The sequence below is a fragment of the Glandiceps talaboti genome, chromosome 19, assembly GCF_964340395.1.
Source record: "Glandiceps talaboti chromosome 19, keGlaTala1.1, whole genome shotgun sequence".
In the NCBI taxonomy this organism is placed as follows: domain Eukaryota; kingdom Metazoa; phylum Hemichordata; class Enteropneusta; family Spengelidae; genus Glandiceps; species Glandiceps talaboti.
Genome location: NC_135567.1, coordinates 6,396,557 through 6,414,678, shown reverse-complemented (window position 1 = coordinate 6,414,678; position 18,122 = coordinate 6,396,557). Strand labels below are relative to the sequence as shown.

At 35.4% G+C, this 18,122-nt stretch overlaps 1 protein-coding gene across 1 annotated transcript in view; it reads left to right on the top strand.

Annotated features, from left to right (window-relative positions):
* Positions 1-18,122, top strand: part of LOC144450382 (uncharacterized) — a 318,500-nt gene that overhangs the window by 57,559 nt on the left and 242,819 nt on the right. The window contains exon 5 of the mRNA XM_078140985.1: positions 9,008-9,097. Within this exon, the coding sequence (XP_077997111.1) occupies positions 9,008-9,097 (90 nt within the window). The remainder of the gene's footprint in view (positions 1-9,007; positions 9,098-18,122) is intronic.

The window sequence follows — 18,122 nt, the reverse complement described above, 5'->3', positions numbered from 1 at the left end:
GGATACTGTGTTCCAATACAGGATATGAATACAGTTTGTGTGGTATTCACTCAAATAGGGCTGGATACAATACTGGATACTGTGTTCCAGTACAGGATATGGATACAGTTTGTGTGGTATTCACTCAACTAGGGCTGAATACAATACTGGATACTGTGTTCCAGTACAGGATATGGATACAGTTTATGTGGTATTCACTCAAATAGGGCTGGATACAATACTGGATACTGTGTTCCAGTACAGGATATGGATACAGTTTATGTGGTATTCACTCAAATAGGGCTGAATACAATACTGGATACTGTGTTCCAGTACAGGATATGGATACAGTTTGTGTGGTATTCACTCAAATAGGGCTGAATACAATACTGGATACTGTGTTCCAGTACAGGATATGGATACAGTTTGTGTGGTATTCATTCAAATAGGGCTGAATATAAGTAGAATCCATAATGCTGGAGACTGCATTATGGAAGTGATCTCTGTATGATTTCAAATGTTGGTGGGTTGGGGGAGGGGGGGGGGGGCGGTAAGCTGATGATGTATATTTTTTTTAGCACAACTGAACTAAATTCAGTAGTGCCATAGGCATCGAGAAGTGTGTATGTGTTGTGTGTGTGTGAACAACTTAAAGTCAAAAGCTATGAGGATGTATGTTTTTTTTAGCACAACTGAACTGATAAGGTTCAGTAGTGTTATAATATAGGCATCACTAAGTGTCTGTCTGTCTGTCTGTCTGTCTGTCTGTCTGTCTGTCTGTCTGTCTGTCTGTGTGTGGATGTGTGTGGATGTGTGTAAACAACTTAAAGTCAAAATCCATTGGGTGTATTTACTTGGGTGTATAGTTGAGAAATTGTTCAGATGAGAATGATCTTACCATCGGTGTATGATTTGGATAAAAAAACTACTGGGCAGATCGGTGTGAAATTTGATGGGAACATTCTTAAGGGTGTTTAAATTAAGAAGTGTTCACGACATGATGATCCCATCAGTGATATGCAAATTAGGGGTAAAAATCAATACCTATACTGTATCCATGTGCATAAACATTTTTAAAATCTGTACAGTTGTGGTATAACGCCATTGGCACAACATTTTTCAAATATCAATCGACGGCATTGTAAATCTTTGACGAAATCTAATTTAGATTTTTACTATAGTTTGTTAATTCCACTTATTTCCGCTATAAAAGGAATATACAAATTAACTACCGAAATACATTCACAACATAGAGCTAAAATGGCTCATTTTAATACAGTAACAGTGTTAACGCAAAGACAAAGATTCCTTTGTCAGTCTGACATCTAACATTTCACTTTAATGTATTTCACTTGTGATGGCTTCCTTGAGATCACACTGTGTCTTGTGCTCATGTAATAATGTGATCCCATTAACAATCAAATAATTGATATAGAATTTGCAATGTACCACTGAACTATACAAAGAAACCCAAATGTAGGTACTAAACTACCATGGACACTACTATGAGGTGAGATTAATGCCAAAACACTTGTCTTAACTTTATTAGCACAACTGAACTGAGGTTCAGTAGTGCTATAGGGATCGCCCGGCGTCTGTCTGTCTGTCTGTCTGTGTGTGTGTGTGTGTGTGTGTGTGTGTGTGTGTGTGTGTGTGTGTGTGTGTGTGTGTGTAAACAACTTAAAGTCAAAAACCGCTGAACCGATTGCCATTATATTTGGTGGGTCCATTACCTTGGGTGTCTAGTTGGGAAATTGTTCAAAATCAAAATGATCGCATCACAGGTGTGTGATTTTGGTCAAAAAATGTGGTTTTTGGTCAAAAAACTTAAACTCAGAAACTACTGGGCAGATTGGTGCGAAATTAGGTGGGAACATTCTTAAGGGGATGTAAAGTAAGATTTGTTCATGACATGATGATTCCATCAGTGATATGCAAATTGGGGCTAAAAATGTGTCTTTTAGGTTAAAAATCTATAATTCCAAAAGTACTGAGCAGATTGGGCTGAAATTTAATGGGAATGTATCTAGGGATGTATGGACGAAGAAATATTAAGCACACAATGATTCCATGAGTGATATGCAAATTAGGGCTAAAAATGTGTCTTTTAGGTTAAAAATCTATAATTCCAAAACTACTGAGCAGATTGGGCTGAAATTTAATGGGAATGTATCTAGGGATGTATGGACGAAGAAATATTAAACATACAATGATTCCATGAGTGATATGCAAATTAGGTGTAAAAATGTTCATTTTTGGTCAAAAACTTATATCTCAAAAAGTACTTGGTCAATGAGTCTGAAACTTGGTGAGATGTTTCTGAAAGTGTAATTATGCAGATTTTCTTCAAACCATTTGACAAAATTGGCCCTAGCGACCATGACCACACCCTTAGCAACAACCAAATGGCAGTATATTTTGGTCAAATAACAACATCATCTGGTAGGCAAATGAGTAAACATTCAAAAAATGTTTGCAAATACCCTAGCAACCATGACCACGCCCATAGCAACAACCAAATGGTCGTGTATTTCACAAAGATAACAACAGGAATTAATAGACAATTGAATAAACATTCAAAAAATGTATGTAAATTTGCCTAGCAACATGACCACGCCCATAGCAACAGTCAAATAATCACGAATATTGCAAAGATAACAACAGGAATAGAAAGACATGAACAAACATTCAAAAAATGTATGCAAATGTGCCTAGCAACAAGACCACACCCATAGCAACAGCCAAATGATCACATATATTGCAAAGATAACAAGTGATTAATAGACAATTGAATAGACATTCAAAAAATGTATGTAAATATGCCTAGCAACAAGACCACGCCATAGCAACAGCCAAATAATCACGAATATTGCAAAGATATTATCAGGAATTCATACACAAGTGAACAAAAACATACAAAAATGTATGCAAATATATCTAACAACATGACCACGCCCATAACAACAGCCAAATGATAGCATATATCGTAAAGATAGCAACATTGTTGGCTAGGCAACTGGATAGTTATTCAACAAATGACCACTTATTGTTAGCATGGACTAGCATATGGATAAACTATTAGAAACTGTACAGTTGTGCTACAACGCCATTGGCGGTATTTTTTTTAGTTTACATTTTCATTTTATTCTCCCATTTTGTCTCCATTTTTATCTAATTGTGTTCACATTTTTATTTCAACCTCTCATTTTGTTTGCATTTTTATCTCATTGTGTTTGCATTTTTAGCTCCGCTGTCAGCGAAAGCTGAAAGCGTAGCTTTAGGTATAGGTGGGTATTGAGGTATAGAGAGTAGAGTGAATCATAGGTGTCCGTCAAACTTTTATATTTTCACTTTCTACTCTGAAAGTGACAGTCGGAATTCTTCGATATTTGGTGTGCATGTTCCCTGGGGGGAGGCTATTCAGATTTGTTCATGCCAAGTTGATCTGTGCCATTTTCAATTTTTTATGATTTTTTTTCCAAAAATGACATTTTCATCAACTCCTCATAAACTTAAAATCAGATTGCTTTGATATCTGGTGTGTTGATGCACAGGGGGTAGCTTACTTAGATTTGTTAATTTCAAGTCAGCACGTCTTCTCTTCTATTTTTTATGATTTTTTTTTTGAAATTTGAAAAAAAAATGAATATGTTAATGAGCATAATGACCGACGCCATATTGGAAATCAGTCAGCATGACTTTAGGTAAAGTGCAACTTTTCAAAAGACACTATTGACGTCAAACAAGCAATGTAATATGTGCTATAGTCTTAATTCTACGCATTGTGCGCCCAAATGACAAATATTTGTTCGAAAAAGGTTTGTTTGTAAACTTCAAATCCAGTTCTCCACCCCTCCTACAGAATGGTTCATTCCAGTATATGCACCTCATTATCATTGTGAGAAGTCTTCCATGCCTGAACTGAAGTGTATCGAACGATTTTTGACAGAGTCAGTCGTCAATAAAAACGATAATACTCTTTCTAAAATTACCACATTTTGAAAGGGAAAGTACTTTGTGGTTCATTTATGGAGTTTTGTTTTTGTACGATCAATATTGGTGGCAAAATTACAGCGTCAAAATTACCGATGTGGTAGTTCCGTACGGCGACAATCCCAAGTACCCGGATGCAGGAGGGACTAACCCAGAAGCAAGTCGTTGTCAGCCATACGTTACTTACAGTGCAGTGGTAACATCGTCCGAGAAATCGCTGCGTTCAGTGTCATTATTCACAGAATTGTTGTTTTCGAGTGAAAACCCGTCTTGAATTGTATAACTCTAACATGTCAAGTTATATTTTGAAAGTTGTATCGCTAGTTTGAGACGATTTTCTCACGTACTATCGGGGCTTACTTGGACCATGGATGTATTAGTGAGACTGTAACAAGTAGTAAAGTTGAAATCTTTGTCGCATGAATTCGTATTTATGTACGGATGCGTAGTCTTTCTGAACAGTAATTTTTAGATCAGTTAGTATTTAAACTACGTTTCTGAGTTAATTATTCGGTAGGTAATTGACGAGCTCCCTTTGTAAAAGCGCTGTACAAATTGGATGTCAGCGTTCGCCCGGCCACGTTCAACGGAACTAAGTGAAGCCCAATCATAACAATGGAGGCTGTCAAAATCGAAGACGCAATTTGACCGTGTTGTTATTTCAGTGAGTTTATTCAGCAAGAAAACAACGTGTTCTATGTTTTTGTACTTCCTACATGATGTGATGATCGTTTTTTTTACCGGTACAACTTACAGCCTACAATGAAACTGCTAACTTAGTAACACTAGCCCCATCCTCAGGTAGGATTTTTTGTGCCGTGTAGACGATTCCGTGTTCCGTGTTCCGTGTTCATGTTTTGGGGCACATTTCTAAATACGCGAAACCAGTTATTGAATGTGTAGTGGATATTGATATTCAGTTTGAAAAATTAAAATCCTGAACTTTATTTTGCGAACGGTTTTGTCATTTCTTAGTAATTATAGGGCCGACTATCACGTTTAACATTTATGTCAACCCGGAAGTACATAGACACGAAAATAGACGAGGTGACTTGTACATGTAATTAGTAACAAAATTTTGCTGTAACTGCTGGTAACCTTCAAATTTATTTATTTTTATGTTGTAAATACATTCTAATATGCACTAAGGAGAACACTATAAAGACTTGCTCCATGGGAAGGTAATTTTTTGTCTTTTAAAAATGCAATAGTTAGATCAATGTGTACCAGAAATGTTATGTAGTATTTAAGCTAGAAATAAGACCACATAACATCTTATTACTCCCCCCTCCAATTAAGACAAACTACTCACAGAAAGCAACAAAAAAAGAGAAGAAGTTCCAAAACATGAAAAAGAGAATAAAATTACAGTAAGGAGTTGATGATGCACAAACAACTACAAAGAAATAGACAGTTCAATTACAACACACGGTTTGAAATAAATATGGGGTTTGGAAAAGTGAATTAGAAGTAGAGCAAAAACTAAGAGAGATGAAGAGCCTAAGTGAACAAGCGAAAGCACTTAAAGATAGGACCACCAATTTTTTTGCAGGACTACTACGTTATCAATTTTACTAGTCATGTGGGATAGTGACTTTTTTACTCCAGTGTCAAACCCTGTTGGCTGAGAATGATTCTCTTTCGGGTAGTTGGGGATTGTCGCCATACGGAAACTAAGATGGCGATTAATACATTTCTTCCCTATATATATATCTACTACAACTAGTACAAGTTGAATGTTGTTGACTTGGTAAATTTGTTAGAAATTTTTTTGTTGTTGTTGTGTGCATTTCCCAGTCATTTTTTTTCTGAGATTTTGTGCAATTTTTCATAACAGTAAATTTTTGTTATAAAATGGTGACTATGGTATAAAAGTACAATACATTACCAACTTCTGTGTAAAATGTGTTTTATAGTGAGACATCATATGAAACCACTAACCACTTTATTGCATCGCTAAAACAAAACTGCATAGTAAAGAGCTGAAGAACTGAACCACTTCTACATGTCACCAAAATAAAAAATAAAATTAAAAAAAAAACAGCGGAGCTATTCTGACCGATAGGTCGCTTGTTATTTAAATCTCCCATTTTGTTTGCATTTTTATTTCAACCTCTCAGTTTGTTTGCATTTTCATCTCATTGTGTTTGCATTTTTATTTAAATCTCCCATTTTGTTTGCATTTTTGTCTAATTGTTTTCACATTTTTATTTCAATCTCTCATTTTGTTTGCATTTTTATCTCATTGTGTTTGCATTTTTATTTAAATCTCCCATTTTGTTTGCATTTTTATCTAATTGTGTTCACATTTTTATTTAAATCTCCCATTTTGTTTGCATTTTTATCTCATTGTGTTCACATTTTTATTCCAACATCTCATTGTGCTTGCATTTTTATTTCAACCTCTCATTTTGTTTGCATTTTTATCTCATTTTGTTCACATTTTTATTTTAACCTCTCATTGTGTTTGCATTTTTATCTCATTGTGTTTGCATTTTTATTTCAACCTCTTATTTTGTTTGCATATTTATCTAATTGTGTTCACATTTTTATTTGGTTGTCATTGTGTTCACATTTTTATTATCTATCTCATTATCATAATTTATGTATCTCCCTAGCCTAGAGTTGGCTTTCCTGTCAGTGTGAAATACTTAAATTTTACCCGAAATAAATACTTTCGCTATCGTTTTAGTTCGTTGGACAGATTTAGGAAGTTTTTGACACCTGTACTTAAAGGTGACTGGACTCTTTGTTCAGTGTCACGCTTTCGTGAAACTTTCAATCATCTGTGATAATAAAGTACTAAGTTAAAGGGCACATGTTTCCGTGGTTGAAAATATCGTCTGGTCATCGTAGAAGTGGGGCAGCGGCCACTCCAATACTTCTAGTACAGACAGATTCGCTTCTCTGAACAGTGCCATGATATCTGAGGCATGTCAGGCACTGAATGAGGCCAGCAGCTTGCTTAGACAAGCTCTATCCGGAGGAAGAACGCGCGCCGCTACCCCCTTTGATCACATCACCTATCGTCTCTCAATCACAATCGAGCGTCGGGCATGTTGGGGACTCTCCACGCAATGTCAAATCATGCTAAGCTCTATAGACACCGCCAACCCGTGCCCAGATTATGACTACAGCTACTCCAACATCGGAGACACAAGTGCTACGGAGTGAGTTGGTCGAGTAGGTGTTTTCATTCTAGGAGTCGTCCTCGTCATGGCAGGTCTGTGAGGGCACTGCATCTGCATCCCACTCATGGAGTCGACCAGCCGGGCGTCCAACTTGGCCACACGTTTGGGTCGCGTTAGGATTGGGTTCCTACTTTGCAGGAAAAGAGGGAATTGGTGAAAGCTGGCCTTGGTGAGAAAAAAATTACACATGCCTGTTAATTTAAATGGCTTGGAGATGATTGAGTTTTTGAGTGATGCGTATCCCAAAATAAAAAATGCAGGTGGTGTAGAAATTTGCCAAACATCTCAAGGTTCAAGAAAAGTTGAGGTTATAAAATGTTCTACAGATATGTATGAAAGGGGGATGGGGCTCCGAACATGGACAAAATTCATCCAGGTTGTATGGTATTTTGGATAGAGTTAACCAGCCGTGTGGTTGCTATGTACAGGTTGGAACCCTTACAATTTTGGGTTGGTTTGTGTAGGGAAACTTTTAGCGATATGTTCGGTAAGCTTAATAGTTGATCCTTCTAGATGAACATTTTGAAACCAACTATAGGGTCTCTTCATCAGTCGCAGTTTCACTTATCATACTATGGCTATGGCTATTATAGGCATATGGATATATTATGTTGTTTCCATGGACATATTTTGGAGTATTCAGTTCAATCGAACATTCTACCCGATGATTGGGTGTTGTTGAGAACACAGTTGTTTCTTCATGTTCTTGGACTAATGATCCAACTTGGGATGACAATCGAAGGGAATCAGTAATTGCTAGCAGTTCATTAGCCCGTGTCAAACCATTTGTACCAGCCATTTTGTGTAAAGGATTGTGGGACAGGCCTTAAAGTGTACTTATGCAACATTAAAATAATAATAATGATAATAATAATAATAAAAATGTGAACACAATTACATAAAAATGCAAACGAAATGAGAGGTTGAAATAAAAATGCAAACACAATGAGATAAAAATGCAAAAAAAATGAGAGATTGAAATAAAAATGTGAACACAATGAGATAAAAATGCAAATAATGAGATGTTGGAATAAAAATGTGAACAAAATGTGATAAAAATGCAAACAAAATGAGAGGTTGAAATAAAAATGCAAACACTGAGATAAAAATGAAAAAAAATGTGAACACAATTAAATAAAAATGCAAACACAATGAGAGGTTGAAATAAAAATGCAAACACAATGAGATAAAAATGCAAACACAATGAGAGGTAGAATTCAAAATGTGAACACAATGAGATAAAAATGCAAACACAATGAGATGTTGGAATAAAAATGCAAACACAATGAGATAAAAATGCAAACACAATGAGAGGTAGAATTCAAAATGTGAACACAATGAGATAAAAATGCAAACACAATGAGATGTTGGAATAAAAATGTGAACAAAATGAGAGATTGAAATAAAAATGTGAACAAAATGAGATAAAAATGCAAACACAATGAGATAAAAATGACATAATAGGTAATTACCTTATGTATTCATATTTACTGTAAGTTATTGACATAATAGGTAATTACCTTATGTATTCATATTTACTGTAAGTTATTGACATAATAGGTAATTACCTTATGTATTCATATTGACTGTAAGTTATTGACATAATAGGTAATTACCTTATGTATTCATATTTACTGTAAGTTATTGACATAATAGGTAAATTACCTTAGGTATTAATATTTACTGTAAGTTATTGACATACATATTCACTGTCATCTAAAAGGAAATATTGAGATATTATTAACACTGTGTTTACAGGAAGCAACTTTTTGATTTCATTTTGACATAATTTGTAAAAATGGTGTAAATTAGTCTAAACATTACATATGTTTGTTTTATATTAGTTTCTCATTGCTGCTGGGAGTGGAAATATAGAGAAGGTTAAATCCTGCTTGGAGAATGGTTATGGTGTGAATGATACAAATGAATCTTGGGTAAGTCTATCAATTCCCTGCTTTCTGCAACATGGTTAACTATGGTAAGAACTTGGTTCACTATGGTCAATTACCATGGTTGACCGTGTTCTGACTGTGGTAGTAACCATGGTTGACCATGCTTGGTAATTGGCACCATGTCATTCACTGTCAAAATTCCATGATGCAAAACCACAGTCAATCATGGTCCACCGTGGTGTATAAGGCACAGCTGAATTTTTTGGGGATCATGGATGAACATGTTTGACCATGGTTAAATATGATGTCGGATTATCTGGTGAAACCTTGGTTAGACCCAAAGCCGGTTAAGACAAGTTTATTTTTTGTGTTACATAGACTTTATGGTTGAAATGAATCCAATTTTGAGCTCCTCATATCTACATATATAAACAATAGAATTTGCAATATTCAACGTCAAAGCATTAATATTTGTTATTAAGTGAGCACATGTTTGGCCTATTAGTTGATATGGAAGGGCATGGCCTGGATATTTTCATCATAATTACACTTAAATGACTATCAAACAGCTAACAATACAAATAATAAATAGCACCAGCCAAGTGTTGGTGTCAAAGGTCAAGGGTCAATTTTTATTTATATATGACAAACAGCAAATGTGGTGAATTCTGAAAATCTCCTACATTGACACAGTGAACTAACACTATGTACAAATTGCAGTTTTACTTGTCCACGTCATAATTAAGATAACGCCAATGCAAAGGATTTTGTGACCTTAAGCTTAGTGTCATTGTTAGCAATTGTATAAAGTTCAAAGGCATTGGATCACCAGTCACCTTGATGCTTGATAAAAATTGATGGTATCCCTAAATGTAAAAGTGGAAAGAATGACTTGAGTACTGTGATGACTTGTATCCACAACTAATTAGTTCCACTTTTAATGATTTAGTGAAATTTGTGTGGGTTAGTGTTAACTGAGGGTTTTGAAATCACTGTTTTGAGTAACCATATGAGAACAAATGGCTGGTTGTTTTGATTGAAGGGCAGAGATGGAGTATGTGTTTAATGGATGCAATTGGACAAAGAAAAGAATTAGGAATAGCATGTAATGACAATTGTAATACACGTTGTCTGTACTGAATCATCTTGGTATGTCTTATGCTTAAGATAGCATAGTCTTTGTAGAATGAAATGTCCGACCTGTGGAGATATTTATCATCTGCTGGTAGTTAGGCCATTTGTTGTAACAGTGTAGACTTTCTTGTGAATGTGAAGAAGGCTACTAGGCAGACTGACTAGAAGGTTGCATTGAACGGAATGATTAAATCCAACTGTGTATGAATGTCTAATAAAATTGTGGGTGTCATAGGGAGTTTTTGCTTTGGTGGTGATCCATTACCACGTGAGATGCCACGTTTCACAATATCAAGGAGTCAGTTGTCTTCCAGTGGGTTGGGTAAACCAGCCTCAGTGTGTAGTAATCTGATAATATTAAAGTATCCTGGTGTACCAGTTTGCTTTAAGGTAGGAACACTGCATAATGGCACACATTAAGTTGACTGCATGGCATTGGCTGGATACCAAAGTACAAATAAAAACACAGGTAAGCTGTTCATTGTGAACTGTAAGTGCACTTTGTTGTCTCTGCATATGCTAGTCTTTTATATGTAGGTACTTCTGTAACCAGGCTTTGTAGTTGGTGTTGTACAGGTCCTGTAGTAAGTTTGGTTTACCAGAAATACTGTGTTACAAAAGTCGTGTAATTTGTTTTGATTTAGAGATAAGGTTCGTGTAACTGATTTGAATTCATAGGAAAGAGAGTGATTGTCGCAGTTTCAGTTTAACAAGTTTATTCCAATTTAGACTCAGTGATTGTGTTGTGTCCTTTTCTGTGACAGCCAGTTGTGTTTTGGAAATCAAAACATATTTCCTTGCCAGTAGGGTCGAAAGAGCGTGATTTTATCGTAAGTTTAGTTTTATGTGGGAGAGGTGGTCATAGAGTGACATGTGGAGGTCAAACGTTCTCTATGGCAAGGTTGCCAAAGCCTGGTTCTTACTATTTTTTAAGACCTAAAACATGATAACAGATTTGGTGATGTATGATTAGGCATAGTCACCAAATTAATAGTATGCTCGAGGTAGCTTAATTAAGATTACATCCTGTGATAGACCATGTTGAATAAGCGTTCTCAGTATAAGGACGTTTGCAGAAATCCATTGGGGGAGTGTAACCTGATCTGGCTTTGTTGTTGTTGTGTAACTGAATGCACCACAAGTTTAGTTTGGCCATCATTTAGGACTTCTGTTTCATAACAGACATCATATAATCCCCCTTTTTATGATATAAAGTCTTGAATTAGTAGTAGCTATTTCTCACTTTTCACATTACTTGCACTAGAGGTTTTGTTTATACTGCTGTCTACCAGTTCGTCTTTCAGGGCATTGTTACCCAGTGATGCAAGGAGTTCGTCCAGTGCTTTATGCTGCATTGGCAACTTCAAATTAACCTCTGACTGAATGGTTTCCTTGTCTGTTCTGGTAGATAATGTAGGTCTGATGATCAGTTATTCTGTCTCCCATTGGGTATCGCTTGGGCCTTTCTTAGTAAGATCCATTGTCCCGCCGCCACTGTTAAATGTAGTAGGTCTAAATCACTATCTTTAATTCCAAAACTATTCAGCAGATTGAGCTGACATTTAATGAGGTTGCATCTGGTGGTATATAGATAGCACATAATGACCTCATCAGTGATATGCAAATTAGCTGTTAAAATATGTATATCCCAAAAAGTACTTGGTCAATGAGACTAACACTTAATGAGATTTTTCTAGAAGTGTTATTCTACAGATTCTCTTCAAAATATTTTGACACAATTATCCCTAGCAATCATAACCCCGACCATAACAACAATCAAATGGCAGTATCCTTTGGTCGTATAACATCATCATCCGGCAGGCAAGTGTGTAAACATTCAAAAACTAGATGTAAATTTCCCCAGCAAACATGACCATGCCCAAAGCAATATTGAAACGAGGGTGTACTTCACAAAGATAACTGGGATTCTTAGACAAGTGCACAAACATTCAAAAATTGTATGCAAAAATGCTTAGCAACAAGACCACGCTTATAGCAACAGCCAAATGATCACCTATATTGCAGAGATAACAATGAAGATTAATAGACAAATGAATAAACATTCAAAAAATGTAACTATGTAAATGTAACTAGAAACAAAACCACGCCCATAACAACCGGTAAACATATATTGCAAAGATAACAACATGGTTGGATAGGCAACTGGCTAATCATTCAGCAAATGAACACCTACACCTTTAAAAACACATACAGTTGTGGTACAATACCATTGACACTATATTTGTCATGGGTCGATACAGTAATTAAATGAAAAGCTGTGACTCATTACGGTTTTTAATTCTTGTACAACTTTATTGGTGATAATAAAATAAAATTAATATACTTCTTATTTTGCCATTTTCATCGAAATTTAGCAAGTAACTTATATGATCATGAATCTTGGTTTTAGAATGGTAGAGTACTATTTACATGCATTATGCCTTGGAGTGTGCTTACATATGCTCGGAGCAAATCGAATCAGTTAGCATACATATTATAGGACAAAAATAATGTGGCCCTGCATGCTGTGATAGGCCTTATTGAAGTTTTCCGTGGGTATTCTAATAAATACTAGTGTGTTTTATTTGAGATGAAATATTTTTTATGTTGTTGTTGTTAAATAAGACACTAAAATGATGAAATGAGTGAGTGGGCTATTCTGCCCACACAACGGTATTGCAGTGCTCTTATGAGCAAATGATAAAAATCAGATGAAAGTCAGTGACTGTGAAACACCCTGAAATTACAACTCTTTATAAAATATATCAGTTTCTTGATTTTATCATTTTTAGAACTGATAAGGTTCAGTAGTGCTAGAGGCATGGCAAAGTGTCTGTCTGTATGTCTGTCTGTCTGTCTGTCTGTCTTTCTGTCTGGTTAGTCTGTGTGTGGTTGTGTGTGTGTGGTTGTGTGTGTGTGTGTGTGTGTGTGTGTGTGTGTGTAAAAAACTTAAACCCCAAAACTACTGGACAGATTATACCTGAAATTTCGGTGGGAATGTATGCAGCTCATTACACAATGATTACATGTACATCAGTAATATGCAATATAGAGCTAAAATGTGTTTTTTTGGTCAAAAATCTTTCATTCCAATACTGCTGAGCAGATTGGGCTGAAATTTAATGGGGAGGCATCTGGGAGTGTATATAGATGAATGATTATTGAAAATATAATGATCTCAACAGTAATATTCAAACTGGGTGTAAAAAAAGTGAATTTTGGTCAAAATTTTACATCTCAAGAAGTACTCGATCAATGAGACTGAAATTTGGTTAGATGTTTCAATAATTGTTATTCTGCAGACCTTCTTCCAAATAGTTTGATACAAATGGCCTTAGCAACTATGACCACGCCCTTAGCAACAACCAAATGCTAGTATATTTTGGTAAAATAACATCATGTGGTAGGAAAGTCAGTAAACATTCAAAAAAATGTATGCAATTATCAATAGCAACCATGACCATGCCCATAGCAATTGCCAAATGATCACGTGTATTGCAAAATAACTACATGAATTAATACACAAATGAACAAACATTTAAAAAATGTATGTAAATGTGCCTAGCAACAAGCCCATGCCCATAGTAACAGCCAAATGATCACGGATATTGCAAGGAAACATCAGGGATTCACAGACAAATGAATAAACATTTAAGAAATGGATGTAAATGTGCCTAGCAACAAGACAACGCCCATAGCAACAGCCACATTATCACATTTATTGCAAAGATAATAACAGTTACAGTAATAAAAAGACAAATGAATGAACAGAAAAATGCTGTCAGTGGTATGTAAATCATAAAATCTGAGCTGTTTTTTTGGACAAAAAAATTCTGAAGCTAAATTAGGCACAACTTCATCCTTTGACCGATACATAATTTTATTTCCAATGGTCGTCAAGTCAAGCTTTTGACACTGTCGATGTTTCACACCTTTTGAATAAGCTTTCAGACATGGGTTTACATGATAACGAATACACCTGGTTTAAAAATTACTTGCCCAATAGAAAGCAATGCGTATCAATCAATGGCGTAACCTCAGAGCTTCTTCCAATAGACTACGGAGTTCCACAGGGGTCCGTTCTTGGTCCGTTACTATTTATCATTTACATAAATGACCTCCACTGTCAGGTCAGTAATTCAAAAGTTGTGTTATATGCAGATGACACCGCCCTCTTCTATGCATCAAAAGATGTTCAAGAAATTGAAAACAAGTTACAAGAAGACATGAGGTCAATCCATGATTGGTTAAACGCTAATAAATTGACACTGAATGTAAAAAAGACAAAGTGTATGGTATTCGGTCCGAGGAGAAAAATGTACAATACTTCAAATAATTTGAATATCAAGATCAACAATGAAATCTTACAACTGGTCAGCACATTCAAATACCTTCGTATATGGTTTGACCCACTTCTCACCTGGGATCGCACATTGCCCATATAAGTGCCAAAATCTCACAGAGGTTAGGTATTGTCCGTAGAATTAGGTCTGCTTTACCTCAAAAAACTGCCAAAATGCTGGTCAATTCCATGGTATTGCCAATATTTGACTACGGGGATATCATCTGGTCTAACTGTACAAATAAGCTAATTTCTAAACTACAAAATCTACAAAACAGGGCAGGGAAGGTAGTCCTAAATTGCCACCCACAGACACCTTCAGTTAAAGTCAGACAAATTTTAGAATGGCACTCGTTGATAGAAAGACATAAATTTCACATTTGTTCCATGATGTACAAATGTTACCATGGTACCGTTCCCCCCTATTTGTTACAATGCTTCACACCTGTTTCCAAAATTCATGATTATAATACACGTTTTAGTAAAGCTTGCAGTGTATATATCAAACCAGCTCACAATAACTATGCTCTCCGCAAATTCACTCACAAGGGAGGAAATCTATGGAATTCGTTACCTGAACATGTAAAGCAGGCTAAAACTTTTAAACACTTCAAAGACAATTACAGAGACATTTCTTCTGCCTAGCAGTTATTTTATTTATCTGGAGCAGCGAGCTATAATGTCACAATGTATGTATTTTATGTCCTAATGTGTTTTAGTATTTGTAAGTGGACTTTTGTGTGATTGTTGATTTGAAGTATGAGGGCCTCAATGGAAAGAAGCCGACCCTGCAATGCTCTGCGTTGTTTGTAACGCTTATTGAGTTTTACCCTGAATAAAGATATTTTATAAGAATAATAATAATAATTAATGACTTCCATGTTTCATCATGGGTGTTGCCATATACCCTATGCTCTATAGCACGGCTGTGGAGTTGAGTGTTAGTCAGTCAGATTCGATTTCTTGTGGTTTATTAGCACAACTGAACTGAAGGTTCAGTAGTGCTATAGGCATGGCAAAGTGTCTGTCTGTCTGTCTGTCTGTCTGTAAGTCTGTCTGTTTACGTGTTTTTGTGTCTGTCTGTGTGTATAAACAACTTGCAATAATTCAAAATATATCAAATAAACCTAGTTTATTTCTTGAGAACTTAATCAGAAATGTTTGTATTATTGTATTCATAATTATGCTTCAAATGAGTACTTGTGTCACCAAGGTAGCACATCCCTTTTATGGAATGAAGTTGGCCATCCCCTAAAGAAAGCATGCCTATATTGGGTTCTTCAATAATACAAAACCTCTGTACTCAGCAAATGTCAGTTTCTACATTTCATATTCTTTTCAAACTAAATTGCTTATAATGATGAAGTCAATTGTTGACAAAATCACAAGGTTACACTTTGACCAATGTTAGCTTACAAGTGGTATATTAGCTGGTTGATCTTGAGTGTGCTCTCTCAACACACTTTGTGTTTTGAAAGACATAGTCAAGATCAATCAGGAAAATACAAATCTAAGACCTACTTTACTGCAAGTTGAATTTAACATACACAAGGAAATCATTGTAATTTATTTGCTATTAATTTCAAATATGCCACTAAATTCAGGGCTTGCCTCCCCTGACTTTAGCTGGCATGCGCTATGTACCCCTGTTTATGCATGTAAGTTACAGTTACACTAAAATAGACTTTGTGAATATATTCATAGCAACCAGATATTTATTTCCCCTGATGTTGTAAATGTAATTTTGTCAAGATATGACTCTTACAGTATTTGTAGTTGATATGATATAATCATATCTGATGTATGGATAATGAACCAATATGGTAGCTTAGGTATAGACTATGTAGAGAATAGTAGACACATTCACTTGTACAGAGGATATAGTGTGTGTGTGTGTGTGTGTGTGTGTGTGTGTGTCGTATGTCTATGTATGTATGTATGTATGTATGTATGTATGTATGTATGTATGTATGTATGATTATGTATGTATGATGTATAATTGTGTGTGTGTGTGTGTGTGTGTCTGTCTGTCTGTCTGTGTATGTGTGTGTGTGTTATCTTTAGGGGTAAACTGTGACAACAAATAAAACAGACGAGGTCTAATTTTCCTTTGAAATTAATAATTATTCAACATTCTTGGTAACTATGGTAACTATAAAGTAGAAATTTCAACGTGTTGTTACCTTTGTATTAAAGTAAACTATAATGTGGAATTAAAAGTATCAAATTAAAAAAAATGTGTAAAAATAAAATATCCTCTTCAAAATAATGCAATGAATGGTTCACTTCATAACCAAGTTATCTCCTGAAATTGTCTCCCATATAATTTTATTTATTATTGACATACATTGTATTGCCAGTGTACGGTACAGTATCATTGAACTGTTGTAAAAAAGGTAACGTTGAATTCTTTCCAGTCATTTATGATCACTAAAAGGTACTTCAACATCGTTGAGTCATAGGTAGGTCTGTGGTGTCCTGGTTCATGCCCCAAATAGAGTGAACAAACAGAGAAAAATTAGTGTGCTGGTCCCTACCCAAATACAAGAAACATCTAGAAAAAATAGTGTCCTGGTCTCTGCCCCAGATACAGTGAACAAACACATAAAAATTAGTGTCCTGGTCCCTGCCCCAGATACAGTGAACAAACAGAGAAAAATTAGTTAAGAATGTAGAACAGAGTGTATAAGGAGAAAACAACGCAAGGAATGTGAAATATTAATAATTCAGGTAACTTACAAGTTATACAATATAATTATATTAAACATTGTTGTGAACTTAATAGAACTATAGTTTATTGGAATGAAGTGATTGTTTTAATAAATTGGTCAGCTTTGGTTTCTGTATGTTGGTGGTGTGAGCCTCACCACTGCCAATTTTTTGACTAAAATTAGTGGGCAAGGATTGAACCATAATTGTACTCTTGTCAATCCAGCCCTTGTGATGACAAATCAATCTTTCAATCTGCAAGGAACTGGTGTGGGCCTCAAGCCAGTAAGTAGATAAAATCTACCTGAGTTCCCCAGTCATTTTACCAGGGTTCCCTACCAAAACTATGATATAATGCATTGGAAACTGTGCCAGTTTTATATACCACTAGTATTCCCCTGTCTGTTCCTGGGGTTCCCAACCTTGGCAAAAACACTGACAGACTGAAAGACCATTACTGTAATATATATCCTATGGCAATGATAATAATTATATTTGATTGAAGACTTACAATTTGAAGTGTGGGAATGTGCATTACTGTTATTATTCTCTAATTAGATTGATTTTATTGTCATGTGTTATTATAATATTAATAACAGTTGTGATAAGAATGTAGTCATATCTACATAGTTCTATTGTCTGTATTGATGTTATGGAAATATACACAAATTGAATGACATTTAGATGTTATGTAACAATGTGTGTGTAAGTATGTCACTTTAAAATTATGATGTTGTATAAGAATCTATATGTGTATGCTAATGGTATCAGAGTAGGGCACTTATGGTACTATATAACTGTATGTATGTATGTATGTATGTATGTATGTATGTATGTATATATGTACGTACGTACGTACGTACGTACATACGTACGTATGTA